The sequence below is a fragment of the Dryobates pubescens genome, chromosome Z (assembly GCF_014839835.1).
Source record: "Dryobates pubescens isolate bDryPub1 chromosome Z, bDryPub1.pri, whole genome shotgun sequence".
Lineage (NCBI taxonomy): Eukaryota > Metazoa > Chordata > Aves > Piciformes > Picidae > Dryobates > Dryobates pubescens.
The window spans coordinates 15,380,065-15,396,100 of NC_071657.1; the positions used below are offsets into that span (position 1 = coordinate 15,380,065).

A 16,036-nucleotide genomic window follows, 5' to 3' on the forward strand; every position below is an offset into this window, starting at 1 on the left:
TGGTACCATAAGCTCAGGCAGCTTCTGCTTATAGGATCACTCTAGAGTGCTTCATCAGCTTTTCAAGTGGTCCTCATGCAAGGGTTTGAAGAGACCTCAGTTTTGGGGTTTCTTTTGGTTTGTTTGCTTGGTTGGTTTTTTGGTTTGGTTTGGTTTGTTTTTCCCTTTTCTTCCCCTGAATATTACCTTTGGCTCATCTTTACTGCTATGCCAAATTCAGCAGTCATCTCTGGACTGAAATACATGGAGGTTTCTACTCCCAACTCACTCCTCAAACCTGTGTTTCAGCCTGCCTTCCTGTTGTCTTGTCAGGTCTAACCATCAACTAGGCTACTTTCTTTATTTTAATCTCCAACCATTTCTCCCAAGACCTTCCTGAATCAACAATGACAGAAGCATCATCTTCTCAGTAGACACATACTGGTCATCAGAACCCATATCTGAGATGTGAATACTCAGAAAACTGGTCTAAGGTACAATGATTTTGCCTGAAACAGAATCACAGAACAGTAGGACTTGGAAGCAACCTCTGGAAGTCATCTAGCCCAACCCTCCTGATGGTTTTGAAAGCCTCCAGAGAAGACTCCACAATCTCTCTAGGTAGCCTGTTCCAGTGCTCTACCACACTCAAAGTAAAGAAGTTCTGATTTATGTTTAGGTGGAAATTCCTGTGCTCTGGTTTGTGCCCACTGTCCATTGCCCTATCACTGGACACCACTGAAAAGAGTCTGGCCCCATCTTCTTAACATCCACCCTTTAGATTTGTAAGTACTAATAAATCCCCTCTCAGTCTAGAATAGAATAGAATGCAATAGAATAGAATAGACCAGGTTGGAAGAGACCTTTGAGATCATCAAGTCCAAGCTATCATCCCACACTATCTAATCAACTAAACCATGGCACCAAACACCCCATTAGTCTCTTCCTAAACACCTCCAGTGATGATGACTCCACCACCTCCCTGGGCAAAAGAACCCCAGGATAAAGAACCCCAGGTCTCTCAGTCTCTCCTCATAAGACAGATGCTCCAGGCCCCAATGGTCTCTGTAGCCATCCACTGGAGTGTCTCTAGTAGTTCCCTGTCCCTCTTGGACTGGGAAGCCCAGGACTGGAGACAGTACTATAGGTGTGGCTTCACTATGGCAGAGCATCTCGTGGCTTGGACTGCAACACTCTGTGGTGGGTTAGGAACTGGCCAGAGGGCCGAGCCCAGAGAGTAGTGGTGAATGGTGCTGCATCCAGCTGGAGGCCAGTCACCAGTGGCATCCTCCAGGGATCAATACTAGGCCCCATCCTCTTTAACATCTTCATTGATGATCTGGATGAGGGGGTTCAGTCAGTCATCAGCAAATTTACAGATGACACCAAGTTAGGAGCAGATGTTGGTCAGTTAGAGGGTAGAAAGGCTCTGCAGAGGGACCTCGACCGACTGGACAGATGGGCAGAGTCCAATGACATGAGATTTAACACATCCAAGTGCCAGGTGCTGCACTTTGGTCACAGCAACTCCATGCAGACCTACAGGCTGGGGTCAGAGTGGCTGGAGAGCTGCCAAACAGAGAGGGACCTGGGGGTGCTGATTGACAGCCACCTAAACATAAGCCAGCAGTGTGCCCAAGTGGCCAAGAAGGCCAACAGCATCCTGGCCTGCATTAGGAATAATGTGGCCAGCAGCAGCAGGGAAGTCATTGTGCCCCTGTACTCTGCATTGGTTAGGCTGCACCTTGAGTCCTGTGTCCAGTTCTGGGTCCCTCAGTTTAGGAAGGACATTGAGACACTTGAATGTGTCCAGAGAAGGGCAACAAGGCTGGGGAGAGGCCTTGAGCACAAGCCCTATGAGGAGAGGCTGAGGGAGCTGCAATTGTTTAGCCTGGAGAAGAGGAGGCTCAGGGGGGACCTCATTGCCCTCTACAACTACCTGAAAGGTGGTTGTAGACAGGAAGGGGTTGGTCTCTTCTCCCAGGCAACCAGCACCAGAACAAGGGGACACAGTCTCAAGCTGCACCAGGGGAGGTTTAGACTCGAGGTGAGGAGAAAGTTCTTCACTGAGCGAGTCCTTCGTCATTGGAATGGGCTGCCCAGGGAGGTGGTGGAGTCGCCGTCCCTGGAGGTGTTCAAGAGGAGATTGGACGTGGCACTTGGTGCCATGGTCTAGTCATGAGGTCTGTGGAGACAGGTTGGACTCGAAGATCCTCAAGGTCTCTTCCAACCTTGGCTATACTGTGATACTGTGATACTGAGCAGAGAGGGAGAACTTCCCCTGACCTCTCTTCTTAATGCAGCCCAAAGTATGTATGGTCTCTCCTATTCATGCATGGAGGCAACACTCTCATCAAGGTTTTTGTTATCACTTTGTGTATTACAATATTTGTCATATCATAGTCTATAGTCTTGACTAATACAGTTCTGTACCCTGGCACCATAAGCATAGATCATCTTCCTAAACAGTAATTTTCACCTTACCATCCTTCTCTTCACAGCCTTCCTTATGAATTAAATACAAGCTTCTTATCTTCATTTCTTTCCCAGACACTGCTGAGACCAACAGGAATCTGTGTATAGACATGGTGAAGTGAGGAATCAAGCACTGTCAAATCTCAGTGCTGCTCACTAGTGCAAACAAAAAATGGTGCCATAAATGTCACATTCACATGGCTTCTGGACAACTCAGAGCAAAACAAGCTCGAGTCTGCCTCTAATAAGAGCAAGTACTATTTGAAATAGATTAACAGTATTTTTGTGTCCGTTTGCAATTCATATAGTACACTTACAGGACAGTATAAAAAGTACAACTATACACTAAAATGGTCTTAAACCAGGAAATGTAAGAAGGCAATAATCCTTTGCAGAAACACAACTATTATATGCTCTTTCTTCTCTGTCAGATGTCAAGCTACTTTTATATTTTGAAGAATCTCAATTTCTTAGTATAATCTGGTTCAGTTGTTTAGGTGGGTTGGATTGGTTGATGGGTTGGACACGATGATCTTGAAGGTCTATTCCAACCTGTTTTTTTTTTATTTTTTTTATTATTATTATTATTATTATTATTATTATTATTATTATTATTATTATCATTATCATTATCATTATTATCATTATCATTATCATCATCATCATTATCATCATCATCATTATCATTACCATATTTAGTGTATTTTGAAACAGGCTTTTACTGTCTTAGAAACATTATTAAAACGCTGGCATCTGTTCCTCAAGAAGTTTTGCCCTATGCCTTTGTGATTACTGCCACCATACTGGAATACCTTTCAATACCAATTTCACTTTGACACATTGACAGAAACCACTGCTTGCAAAGCAGCTGCAAAGATTGATATACCAGACAATGTTACTCCTCTGATTAAGTGTTCTTAGACTCCTCTGTATTTTTAACAAAGTCTAGTCTGTAATATAAAAAAACACAAGATTATGCTTAACATGTGAAATGCTTTCTGTTTAAGTTTTTTCTGCTATATTCTCAACATGCAGAATTTATGTCATACATCTGTGTATGAGTCCAGTTATAGTTGAATCTTATTCCAGACAAGCCTACACTGCAAAATGCCTTATTTCTCCAAGCGTATGTTTTGTGAATTCTATATATTTGCTTTCATACAGGTGATTTAATGATTGTAACTCAGAGTAAAAATTCAGTGAACGTTCTTTTTAGTAAAAATCAGTCAGCAAATGCAAGTGATTTTTTAAAATCATATTAATGAGACGTATATTACATAGAATACATAGAATAAACCAGGTTGGAAGAGACCTTCAAGATCATCGCATCCAACCCATCAACCAATCCAACACCACCTAAACAACTAACCCATGGCACCAAGATTAACCCATGGCACCAAGATAAACCCATGGCACCAAGACTAACTATCATATTGAAATAATAATTCTTACTTAAATAAGAAAAATATTGACAAGTATATATTAAAATAATTCCTCTGTAGTCTATAAACTTTGTGAAATAAGCTATTATGACTTGTAGGGCAGAATAGAAAAGATTGGCTCATTATTGCAGGTATTTTTCTTAGTAAAATTTTTGTGTCTTCATACACCATTATTAGTTAGTACTCTTGTTAAGTACATACTAGAATGTGTTCTTTAGTGAAATTCAGTGTATTTCAATCCTAAGTGATCACATCCTTGTATTATTAAAGAAGCAGAGTTAATTCTGAGACTGCGTCCTATTTGGAATCCATTCAACATTCAGCACCACTGTGAGCACTCAAATTTCAAAAATATTTCTGTATGTAATGAGTATTTTAATATATACAAAACACAGGGCCTAACAAGTTCTTCTGGTGAACTCCAACCTGGGACATTTAAGTTTAAACATATCATGTGATTCACTTTTTTTTCTCCTGCAAATCACTTAATTCCTATATAATACAGCTTCACAGAATCACAGAATCACCAAGGTTGGAAAAGACCTCAAAGATCACCAAGTCCAACCTGTCACCACAGACCTCATGACTAAACCATGGCACCAAGTGCCACATCCAATCCCCTCTTTAACACTTCCAGGGATGGTGACTCCACCACCTCCCTGGGCAGCCCATTCCAATGCCTAACAACTCTCTCAGTGAAGAACTTTCTCCTCACCTCGAGCCTAAACTTCCCCTGGTGCAGCTTGACACTGTGTCCCCTTGTTCTGGTGCTGGTTGCCTGGGAGAAGAGACCAACCCCTTCCTGGCTGCAACCACCCTTCAGGTAGTTGTAGAGGGCAATAAGGTCACCCCTGAGTGAAGCAGTTTCAGTAGTCCATCTGCCTATTTCAGTCATTTGCGTAACGCTGAAATTTTCTCTTACACATATGTGGGGAGCTAAATCAAAAATCGGATTCTAACATCAGCTAGATCCTTTATCTTTTGTTGTAAATTTATGCATAGAAAAACAGGTGCAAGCTCATATCAGATTCCTTGGCGTCAGTAAAAAGAAACTCCTCTAGGAAATGTCAGAGCACAAGCTGCTACCTAGGAAGTTACAAGTCACAGGACACCTTCTGATTTTGTGATACTCAATGTCTAGTTAACATTATTGACACTTTAATTCTGTGAGAGTTCTTAAATATGATTCATAAAATGTGAACAGTTGATTGAAATTGCTATAATTTACTTTTTGTGATTTTCAGTATAGCACACTGCATATTTCATTGTGTGAGCACTGTTCATAGGAGTGTAAGTGTGTCCAATAATCACAAATTTCAGTAAGTATCTCAGAAAATACAACTTTAATGCATAGTCTCCAGCATCAAGGCTGGATGTAGCTGCAAGATAATCTGCACAGATGCTATGACATCACATAGGCTGAACATGAGCCTGCAGTGTACCCAGGCAGCCAGGAGGGCCAACGGCACCCTGGCCAGCATCAGGAACAGTGTGGCCAGCAGGAGCAGGGAGGTCATTCTGCCCCTGTACACTGCACTGGTTAGGCCGCACCTCGAGTCCTGTGTCCAGTTCTGGGCCCCTCAGTTTAGGAAGGATGTTGACTTGCTGGAGCATGTCCAGAGAAGGGCAACAAAGTTGGTGAGGGGCTTGGAAAACAAGCCCTATGAGGAGAGACTGAGGGAGCTGGGGTTGCTTAGCCTGGAGAAGAGGAGACTGAGGGGTGACCTTATTGCTCTCTACAACTACCTGAAGGGAGGTTGTAGACAGGCGGATGTTGGTCTCTTCTCCCAGGCAGCCAGTACCAGAACAAGAGGACACAGTCTCAGGCTGCACCAGGGGAGGTTTAGGTTGGATGTTAGGAAGAAGTTCTATACAGAGAGAGTGATTGCCCATTGGAATGGGCTGCCTGGGGAGGTGGTGGAGTTGCCATCATTGAAGGTGTTCAGAAATGGGACACAGTAATAACCCTTTTCCCCCATAAATAGCTTACAACTACAACTCCCCTATATTGTTCTGCAACATATTATGTTCTATGCATACAGGCTGTCCTGCCATGCACACACCCAGGCAGCTATTCTCAGAGAAGGTAGCCCAGAAAAAAATCATTCAAATAGTGAGAAGCATGCCAAAATATCTGAGCAAAATACTGACATGAAAGAAGGAAAGGTCAGAACAAAGCATCTAAGTATGAAAGTGTTATATGGGGCAGTATCTCAAAGCATCCTGACTGTGACAAGCTGACAGCAAAATCTTGATGTAAAATGAATTTAAGTAAAAACAAACACACAACAAACAAAACAAAAAAAAAAAAAAGAGGATGAAAAGGAGCCAATGAATTAGCTGTGAGGCAGTCCTAGAATTTGGAAGGACACTGAAGTTTAGAAATGTAATGGGTTGGGGCAGGTCCCCTCCCCACCACAGGCAGAAATAACGACTCAGGCAAACGGATTGCAAAAGTGATGAAAGTTTAAATAGAAAGCAGTGAATGTTACAGAAAACCCAAAGCGCAGTGACAAAGAAAGATCCCATCCCCACCTGAGGGTGCATGCAAAACCCCCAGGGCTCCTTCTTCCCCCTCCCTCTGCTGGGCTAGTCTCAGCTGGCCAGGCCTGAGACTGCCCATCCCCCTGTGGCCTTGGGCCCAATCAGGCCCATGGCCGGGAGATCTCTCCCCCAGTTACCAAGTCTCGGAGAGGGAAGCAAAGAGGAAGTGCCAGACTCCGCACTGGATCTTATAGTGGTGCAAAGAATTATGGTAGGGAATACACAATTTCCTGTGTCCATCCCTCTGGGCTGGACTTCTGGACACAGGAAGTGAATGCACCAGGGGGGCACCCAGCTCAAACTACAACATGCCACCCCTGTATTTCATACCATAATCTTTGCACCCAAACACATCATCAGATCAGAAAACTTCTGATGACATGTCCGGCAGAGTCCATATCTTCATCTGGGCGTCCACTCAAACAGTCTCTCATTCAGGCTCAGGCATCAGTCCATTCCAGTTCTTCTTCCTCATGTGATGGAACCTCCCAGCGACGCAATCCTTCTCCTGCAGTGTGAATTCCTTGTGGGCTCCTTGGGACATCCTGGTCACCTGGAAATACCTCACAACTTCTCAGCCAAGCCTTTACTCTCCTATTCAGCGGCAAATTCTCCACCCCTGGGGCAGGCCAGTCGGAACAATCCGGCTCCACGACTGCCTTTTTCAATCCATCCAGGGTGCCGCAGCCAACCGCTTTCACGCGGACCAAAGCTACACGGATGCATGTCAGAGGCACTCCGCACCCCCCGGCTGGGCGCTCGCGTACCGAGGCAGGACAGCATCCGGCTGCACAACCTCCACCCCCGGCAGAGGGAGGAGCTGCGCCACAGCCCGCTGAAGAAGCAGGGAGGCGGAGCCAGGTGCTCGGCGCCATTTTCGGAACACGTCCGAAAACACCAGGGAAAGATTTACAGCTGCCGCCGCCGCCTGAACGCAGCCCGGCTCGGGCGGTGCCGCCGCCGCCGCTTGAACGCGGCCCGGCCCGGCCCCCGCCGGCTCTGTCGCCGCGATGCAGAGTCCGAGTCACCTCCAGCAGTCGCTTGCCCGCTCGCCGCGGGTGTCCGCTCCCCGCAGCGGCCACGGGCCGACCACACTCTGCTTGCCGCTGCCCCTCCTCCGCTCCCCGCCGCTCCGCAGAGAACGAGGAGAAGGCAGGTCTCGCCTTCTTAGGCTACTCGAGCATTCTTAAGCTACCCTGGGCAGAAAGTCACAGAAAGAACCACCCCTCGCTGTTCCCAAACAACAGGAGGGAATTCCATGCCATCAGCCACGCACCAGCTATCCTTCTGCAGCCCACAGGAGTTCACACAGTCGCCCCGGTAACACAAAACCTGAGCCCCAACTTTCCAAACCCAAACCAACGCCCAGAACTAAATTTAAACTCTCCATCTTTTGCAATCCGAGCTGCAGTTGGCCCCACGTTGGGCGCCAAAAATGTAATGGGTTGGGGCAGGTCCCCTCCCCACCACAGGCAGAAATAACGACTCAGGCAAACGGATTGCAAAAGTGATGAAAGTTTAAATAGAAAGCAGTGAATGTTACAGAAAACCCAAAGCGCAGTGACAAAGAAAGATCCCATCCCCACCTGAGGGTGCATGCAAAACCCCCAGGGCTCCTTCTTCCCCCTCCCTCTGCTGGGCTAGTCTCAGCTGGCCAGGCCTGAGACTGCCCATCCCCCTGTGGCCTTGGGCCCAATCAGGCCCATGGCCGGGAGATCTCTCCCCCAGTTACCAAGTCTCGGAGAGGGAAGCAAAGAGGAAGTGCCAGACTCCGCACTGGATCTTATAGTGGTGCAAAGAATTATGGTAGGGAATACACAATTTCCTGTGTCCATCCCTCTGGGCTGGACTTCTGGACACAGGAAGTGAATGCACCAGGGGGGCACCCAGCTCAAACTACAACAAGAAAGATGAAAACAACAAGGACAAGTTTATTTTCATTGGTATCTGACTGAGGAACAAAAAACCAAAAATGTCAGATGAAGAAGAGCCAGAAGTATGTTATCAAGGTCTATGAGAAACTTTCAAAGCAAGTTATTTTGGTGTACAGAAGAAAAGAAATTAAAATTGTCATTACAACTCAGTGGGCTACACAGACATAGAACAGCTCTATTTGGAGTGACACCAGGCTGGCACTAGTTGGAGTCCCTGAACTGCAGCTGGCTCCTTTCTCTCTCTTTTCTAAGGTGCACAATGGAATTTAATACTGGCATATCTAGGAATTTGTTTTGTATAAAGGATAAAACAAAGGGAAGCAGATCTTTCTTTTCCTTGGAATATCTTTCCTTATTGAGTTTCTGATTCCAGTTTTACATTCAGTGCATACAAATCACATCTAGATATGAGACCATATTTTTTTAAGATATATTGACAGTACTGAGTCCATAACACCTATGACTGCTTTATATGCAGACATATTCAAATGAAGCTACTTCTCATGTAGAATCCTATAGCTTCTTGACATCAGTAGTACTAAAAAGCAAAGAATATTGTATGATGGTCATCTGACTTCAGGTAGGCTGTATGTAACTACCTAAGTCAGAATTATTCTGAAACAACAAGTGTGGTAAGCACCCCTCACCTTCAGTTAGAGCAAAAGTGTTCTCAGCAGCTATACATTTCACTTGAAATTCAGCTGCTGTTGGTCAGAACAAAATACCTTTACTATCTTATGAAGGGATTGGCTCAAAAATATTTTCAGCTGACTCTCTATGAAACCCAAATGAAACCCAGACTGCTACTGAACAACCAGTACCACTTGCTGAAACATCCCAAATAGAAGTCAGAAGACTTACTTTGAAGGACCAGTCTGGCTCAATCCATTTGCGTGTATGGATTGGCAAAAAAATACAAAGGTGATTTAGATACAGTTCACTTTCAGAAGATGCCTGAGCATCAGTTAGAAACCAAACGTTAAAATATAACAAGACGGACAAAATTTATTGCAGAGACAGACGGATTATTTAAATATACAAGACTTCAAAGCAGAGCATTCCAGGCACAACAGTGCCATCCAGTGGCCAGCCAATTGCCGGTGAGCTTCCAGTGACTTTTCTGAAAGTTATTTTAGTCATATAAACAAACAAACAATAAAATTATATTTCAAACTATTTCCTTAGATATTTATAAATACTATCTCAGTTCTTTTAACTACTGCAGCAGATAAACAGTAATGTGAAACAAAACCGGATTAATTCTTCAGACATTCTTGCATTTGGGCATGAGTGTTGCAAAATAGAAAACTATTTATTACAATTTAGATCAACAATTCCTTCTAGCACAATAAACTGGAAATAATAAAGAAAAGGTCTGATGAAATTTTGCCAAACTTTTCAGACTGTGACTTCTCAGAGTTCAAAACTCATGCTCAGCCTCACTTTAATACAGCTACATAAAATGAATTGTGTTAATATTACACAGATAAAGCTCCAGGTGACAATTTCTGCACAATCTGTACTCTGCCTTCTGGAGAAACAGAAATTATTGTCAATCAATCTAAGGATTCCAAAGGAGTCTGAAAATAGAGCCTGCTTTGATGTCATAGAGAAAGGGGGGGGGGGGGGGGGGGGAGGGGAGAAGGTGGGAAGAATAAAATGAAATCTAGACATTCTGATCACCATTTCCTCGGTTTGATCGGTTGCGGGGTATTGGTGTTTTGGTTTTTTGTTGTTGTCGTTTCGGTTTTGTTTTTGGTTTTGGCTACTTCCATAACATGCAGCAATATGATGAGCAACGCAAACATCCTAGTTTATTTCTCGGATTATAACCTATTCGGAGGGGGAGATGTCGCTGGCTTTAGAGATGTACATCTTTTGGGGTCTTTGAGTGCGAAGTGGCAGAGTAAAACGCAACGCAACACCGATCAGATGCACTTTGGAGGACTGAGGTCCGCGAGTATACGCCTAGAGAGGCTCCAACCATAGAGCTGCAGCCTGAAGGGATCTTCCGTTGTTCTGCGCGCCGCGCATGCGTGCACTTTCGCTTTGCGCTGCCGGTGTAGCGGCGTGGGAAGAGCTCGGAGGGCAGCGGTTGACTAGGGCCGGGCAGGGGGCAGCGGAGCCCCACGAGCAGGGGCTGGCGCCATGGCTCCCGTGCTGAATCTTAACAATGAGGTGAGCCATCCGCCCCCTGACTTTCCGCTGCGGTGGCGGTGAGAGCAGGCCCAGGGGGGCGGCTGGTGAGGCCTGGGCCGCAGCGTGCCTGGCGGGGCAGGGGGAGGCAGCGGTCACTGGAAGGGGCCGGGGCACCGGGAGGGCAGTGGCAGAGCAGGACGGGCGGCGTGTCACCCTTCGAACTGGCCGGGCCGGATCCGACCCTGCCCAGGTCGGGTGTAGCTGGCTGGCGCAGTGGGGAAGGCCCCTGAGCGGACTCGGCCGTCACCATGTGGCCTGAGGGCTGCCGCAGTCGCCCTGGGAAACCCGGAGCACCTTCCTGGCTCTCAGCTAAAGGGCTGTGTGAGGGAAATCAAGGTTGGTCTTGCGAAAAATAATTACCTTTAGAGGGGTGCAACCAGCTATGAGCATTTGCACTTCTGCTGTACGTCTTCCCATTGAATGGCATATTCTCGTTCTATGTCATGTCTTGCTGTGTTTCTGTTCACACTAAAGTTTTACAGGTGATTCTAGCAGACCTACCGTAGTCTTTACTGTTTGTCTTTTGGATAACAGAGATATGATGTTCTGTTTTCCTGGAGTTCAGGGGTCTCAGAATGAAAAATTAATGGGTTCCAGCAAATGTTTTCCTGTTCTGTAAGAAGTTTGGTGTTTCATAGGGTTTTTTTTCCCCTTGTTCTGCAACGTGAATTAATGTAGATGTGTTTAGGTTGTGATGGGTTTTGACTACACATTTGCAAATCGTTGTATACAATCAGTCTGGCACAGATAAACTGGCCTCTTTAAATCCAAATCCTTGCTGCAACGCCAAAAGAATAGCTGTCAGTTGTGCTGATCATGTGTTCGATCAGCTTCTGCAGATTGCATTGTGCACTTTCAGAATGCCTAGGTAATTTGCAGCATGGTTACAGTTTGTTGTCATCAGAAATGACAGACTCTACAAGCATTCTTGGATTACGCTTATTTAAGTAAGTTTTATTTTATAGGTGTATAGTAACTCTGAAGGAGGTTCATTTGCAAATCAAGAATTTGGTAAGAGCCTATTTGTCAGGGAAAAAAAAACAAAACAGGAGTTTGATGTTACCCAAAACATAGAGGTTTACTTGGTAACTTATGACAAGCTTTTGGTCCTTGCTATTAAGAAATGTAAAGTTGGGGTGAGTGATTTCACATTGAAATGCACCAGTGAATCACCGAAGAAGAAAGAGTCTTTCAGTCATTGCTGAAGCAGGGAATTTTTTTGATTGATTAATGCCAGGTGGTGATTCACAGTTTTGCATGAAAGAGATACTTATGTAACAAGGGTTGAAAAAAGAAACATTATTTGACTGAGGAAAAACCAAACGGTTCTTCAGGAAAAGATAGAATACAATGAGTTTCTGTAAAAAGATTTTAAAATGTCAGTAAGGACACGAGGGGTCCTGTCCCTTATAGTTCAAATGCCACCCTATCCATGCATGTTTTGCATTCTGCAATCAGGCAATGCTGGGGACTGCACGAATGTCTTCCCCCATTAGAGTATATCAAATAAGCATGATGATAGTTGTTGCAGAAAGAAATGTGTGACCCTTATGTAGCTGATAAACTTGGTTTTTCTTAATTGGATTTGCAGTAGTTCTGTGTAAGCCCTTAAAAATTGAGCTGTACTATTTTTGCATATTCCAAGTTTCAGTTCTTGTAAAGGAAAACTTCTGCTAGTAACTAATTTCATAAACTATAATGGCCCACTAACTGATGGAGTCTTAAGAAATTCTAGGATGATAAATTTCAGTTTTAGCAAGTCAGATTTTTTTGCAGGAAGAACAAGTGGTCTGAGACTAGTGTTTCTCACTAGCTTTCCTAATGTTAGTTGACCTTTATTTTCATTATTTCCTGTTATATATTTGATACTAGTAACTACACAAATAGTTATTTGTGTCCCCAAACCTATTTGTTCTGAAGTGTCTGCAGCATTCCTGTATTGTCACAGGTGCATGTTGCACAACATCTGCTTTGTATGGGTAAGACACACTTATAGTATTTCTGAATGGGAAGGATAATTACTTTTTGAGTGGTCAGTTTCAGTGCAGTGTAGTGGCAGGAGTTCTAGTATTAGTGTCTTGGTGACAACAAAAACCCTTCATATTCTTAATGAAAAGTTTTGTGTCAAAATCAAACTTTTGGCTCCTTTATTGTAATTCAGTAAAGTGTATATGTGTTTTGGTATGAAAAGAGAAGTTGGACAAAAAGAATGATCTCTGAAGTTGTAGTAATTTACCGTACATCAGTGTTACAAATCAAGACTAAGGATGCTGCAACTATGCCATTTTGTGGTAGATGAGTGTTTTAGATCACTTGAATTCGTAGAAGTGAAACTTTACAAGTTCCTCTGTGTTGCTTTCTATATGGAGAAAACATACAAGGAAAATTGAGTTGGAGTTGGTTTGGAATGATCTGCACAGAGAGTGGAGATGCAGAAAGGTAAAGGAGACCTTTCTGTTTTGTCAGGTTCAGAAAAGAGCTTCCTGCATCTAAACTCTCTCTTGAAGAAGGGTCTAGATGTGGAGTTTAGATCCAGTCCAAGTCCCGGACTTAGTAAATTATTTACGGCCACAGGATTGAATAGAATAGAATAGAATAAATAGAATAGACCAGACCAGGTTGAAAGAGACCTTTTCAGATCGTTGAGTCCAACCTATCATCCAGCACTGTCTAATCAACTAAACCATGGCACCAAGCACCCCATCGAATCTCCTCCTAAACAACTCCAGTGATGGCAACTCCACCACCTCTCTGGGCAGCCCATTCCAATGGGCAGTCACTCTTTCTGTGAAGAACTTCTTCCTAACATCCAGTCTAAACCTCCCCTTGGTGCAGCTTGAGACTGTGTCCTCTTGTTCTGGTGCTGGTTGCCTGAGAGAAGAGACCAGGCCCCACCTGGCTACAGCCTCCCTTCAGGTAGTTGTAGACAGCAATAAGGTCTCCCCTGAGCCTTCTCTTCTCCAGGCTAAGCAACCCCAGCTCCCTCAGCCCTCATAGGGCTCACCAACCCCTCACCAACTTCGTTGCCCTTCTCTGGACACGTTCCAGCAAGTCAACATCCTTCCTAAACTGAGGGGCCCAGAACTGGACACAGTACTCGAGGTGCAGCCTAACCAGTGCAGTGTACAGGGGCAGAATGACCTTCCTGCTCCTGCTGGCCACACTGTTCTTGATGCAGGCCAGGATGCTATTGGCCTTCTTGGCCACCTGGGCACACTGCTGGCTCATGTTCACCCTACTCTCAACCAGTACCCCCAGGTCCCATTCTGCCTGGCCACTCTTCAGCCACTCTGACCTAAGCCTGTGGCACTGCGTGGGGTTGTGGCCAGTGTGTAGAAACTGGCACTTGGATGTGTTCAATCTCATGCTGTTGGACTCTGCCCATCTGTCCAGCCTGTCAAGGTCACTCTGCAGAGCTCTTCCACTCTCTAACAGATCAACACCTGCCCCCAGCTTGGTGTCATCTGCAAACTTACTGATGGAACTCAATGCCCTCATCCAGATCATCAGTAAAGATATTAAAGAGCATGGGGCCCAGCACTGATGCCTGGGGGACACCACTACTGACTGGCTGCCAGCTGGATGTGGCACCATTCACCACCACTCTCTGGGCTCGGCCCTCCAGCCAGTTCCTAACCCATCGCAGTGTGCTCCCATCCAAGCCATGGGCTGACAGCTTGGCCAGGAGGTTGCTGTGGGGGACGGTGTCAAAGGCCTTGCTGAAGTCCAGGTAGACTACATCCACAGCCTGCCCCACATCCACCAGGCGGGTCACCTGATCATCGATCAGGTTGGTCAGGCAGGACCTGCCCTTCCTAAGTCCATGCTGGCTGGGCCTGATCCCTTGGCCATCCTCTAAGTGCTGTGTGATTGCACTCAAGATGACCTGTTCCATGATCTTGCCTGGCACTGAGGTCAGGCTGACAGGCCTGTAATTCCCTGGCTCATCCAACTGGCCCTTCTTGTGGATGGGCATCACGTTGGCCAGCTTCCAGTCATCTGGGACCTTTCCAGCATGCCAGGACTGTTGAAAAATGATGGGAAGTGGCTTAGCCAGTTCACCTGCCAGATCTCTCAGCACCCTAGGATGGATCCCATCTGATCCCATGGACTTGTGGGGATCTAAGTGGCTAAGGACATCTCTTAACTGCTTCCTCCTGGATCACAGGTGGACTGCCCTGCTCCCTGGCTCCATCTGCCAGCTCAGGAGGCCAGTTGTCTGGAAGACAACCTGTCCTACTATCAAAATTTGAGGCAAAGAAGGTGTTAAGTACCTCTGCCTTTTCCTCATCTTTTGTTACCATGTTTCCATCTGTGTCCACCTAGGCGTGGATGTTGTCCTTGCCCTCCTCTTGCTATTAATATGTTTATAGAAGGATTTTTTGTTGTTTGGTGGCTAGTCTAAGCTCCAAATGGGGTTTTGCCTCTGTTTTTTTTGGTACATGACCTAGCAACATTCTTAAACATTCTATGGGTTACCCCACCTATCTTCCAAATTCCCTTTCCCTTAATTCCTTTAGAAGCTCATTGCCCATCCAGGCTGGCTGTCTGCCATGGCAGCTCATCTTCTGGCACATTGGCACAGCCTGTTCTTGCACCTTCAAGAATTACTTTTTCCATATGTTTATGGATAATGCATTATAGGTGTTCATGGCTAACAGCTGATGAATGCTTACTTAATCTTTTCTACCATTTAGCGAAGATTCCAAAGTTTTAGCATGCTTATACCCTGTCCACTTACCTTCTGTCCAGGTGTCTGGTGTTCATTTTCTCTGAAGTTCAAACCTTTCAGTCTGGTATTAGTTTGACATCTAAGTTTCTCAAAGCAGATTCTCAAGCTTTGGGTTTTGTAGAACTCAATAGAGTGGTATAGTGCAAGATCACAGGATGTAGAGGTTGGAAGGGACCTCTGGAGACGCCCCTGCCAGAGCAGGACTATAGAATGTAGTGCAGGTCACACAGGAGTGCATCCATATGGGCCTTAAAAGTCTCTGGAGGAGGAGACTCCACAACCTCTTGGGGAATCCTGCTCCAGTGCTCCATGACCCTTACAGTAAAGAAGTTCTTCCTCATGCTGAAGTGGAACTTCCTGTGCTGTAGTTTAATGTTCATTGTACCCACAACTCAGTCATGGCATGTACTGTATTGCTCTGCTACTTTGTGGGTTTCCCAGAAGAATTCTTGGCCCAGCTATGGCTCAGGTCTTCACCTGCTGAAGTGCCTGTATCAAACTGCTGCTGGTTTGGTTGAGTGCATCCATTACAAGTTGTAAGGATCCTGGGTGAAAGCAAAGAGAGAATTGCAGTTGTGATGAGATAAATAAGACAGAAGAAAATAAGATATCAGTTCTAATTATTTATGCAGCTATTCACAGAATAATTAGATGGTTTTTGTGTTGTATTATGGTGGTTTTCTTTTTTTTAATGCAACTTTTTTGTATTGGTGTAACTGCTTCAGAAACTC

The 16,036-nt window shown here is 45.1% G+C and overlaps 1 protein-coding gene across 1 annotated transcript in view; it reads left to right on the plus strand.

Moving 5' to 3' along the window:
- Window positions 1-10,432: 10,432 nt before the first annotated feature.
- SRFBP1 (serum response factor binding protein 1) overlaps window positions 10,433-16,036 on the plus strand; it is a 74,212-nt gene continuing 68,608 nt past the window's right edge. Inside the window, exon 1 of the mRNA XM_054178732.1 lies at window positions 10,433-10,552. Within this exon, the coding sequence (XP_054034707.1) occupies window positions 10,523-10,552 (30 nt within the window). The 5' untranslated portion in view covers window positions 10,433-10,522. The remainder of the gene's footprint in view (window positions 10,553-16,036) is intronic.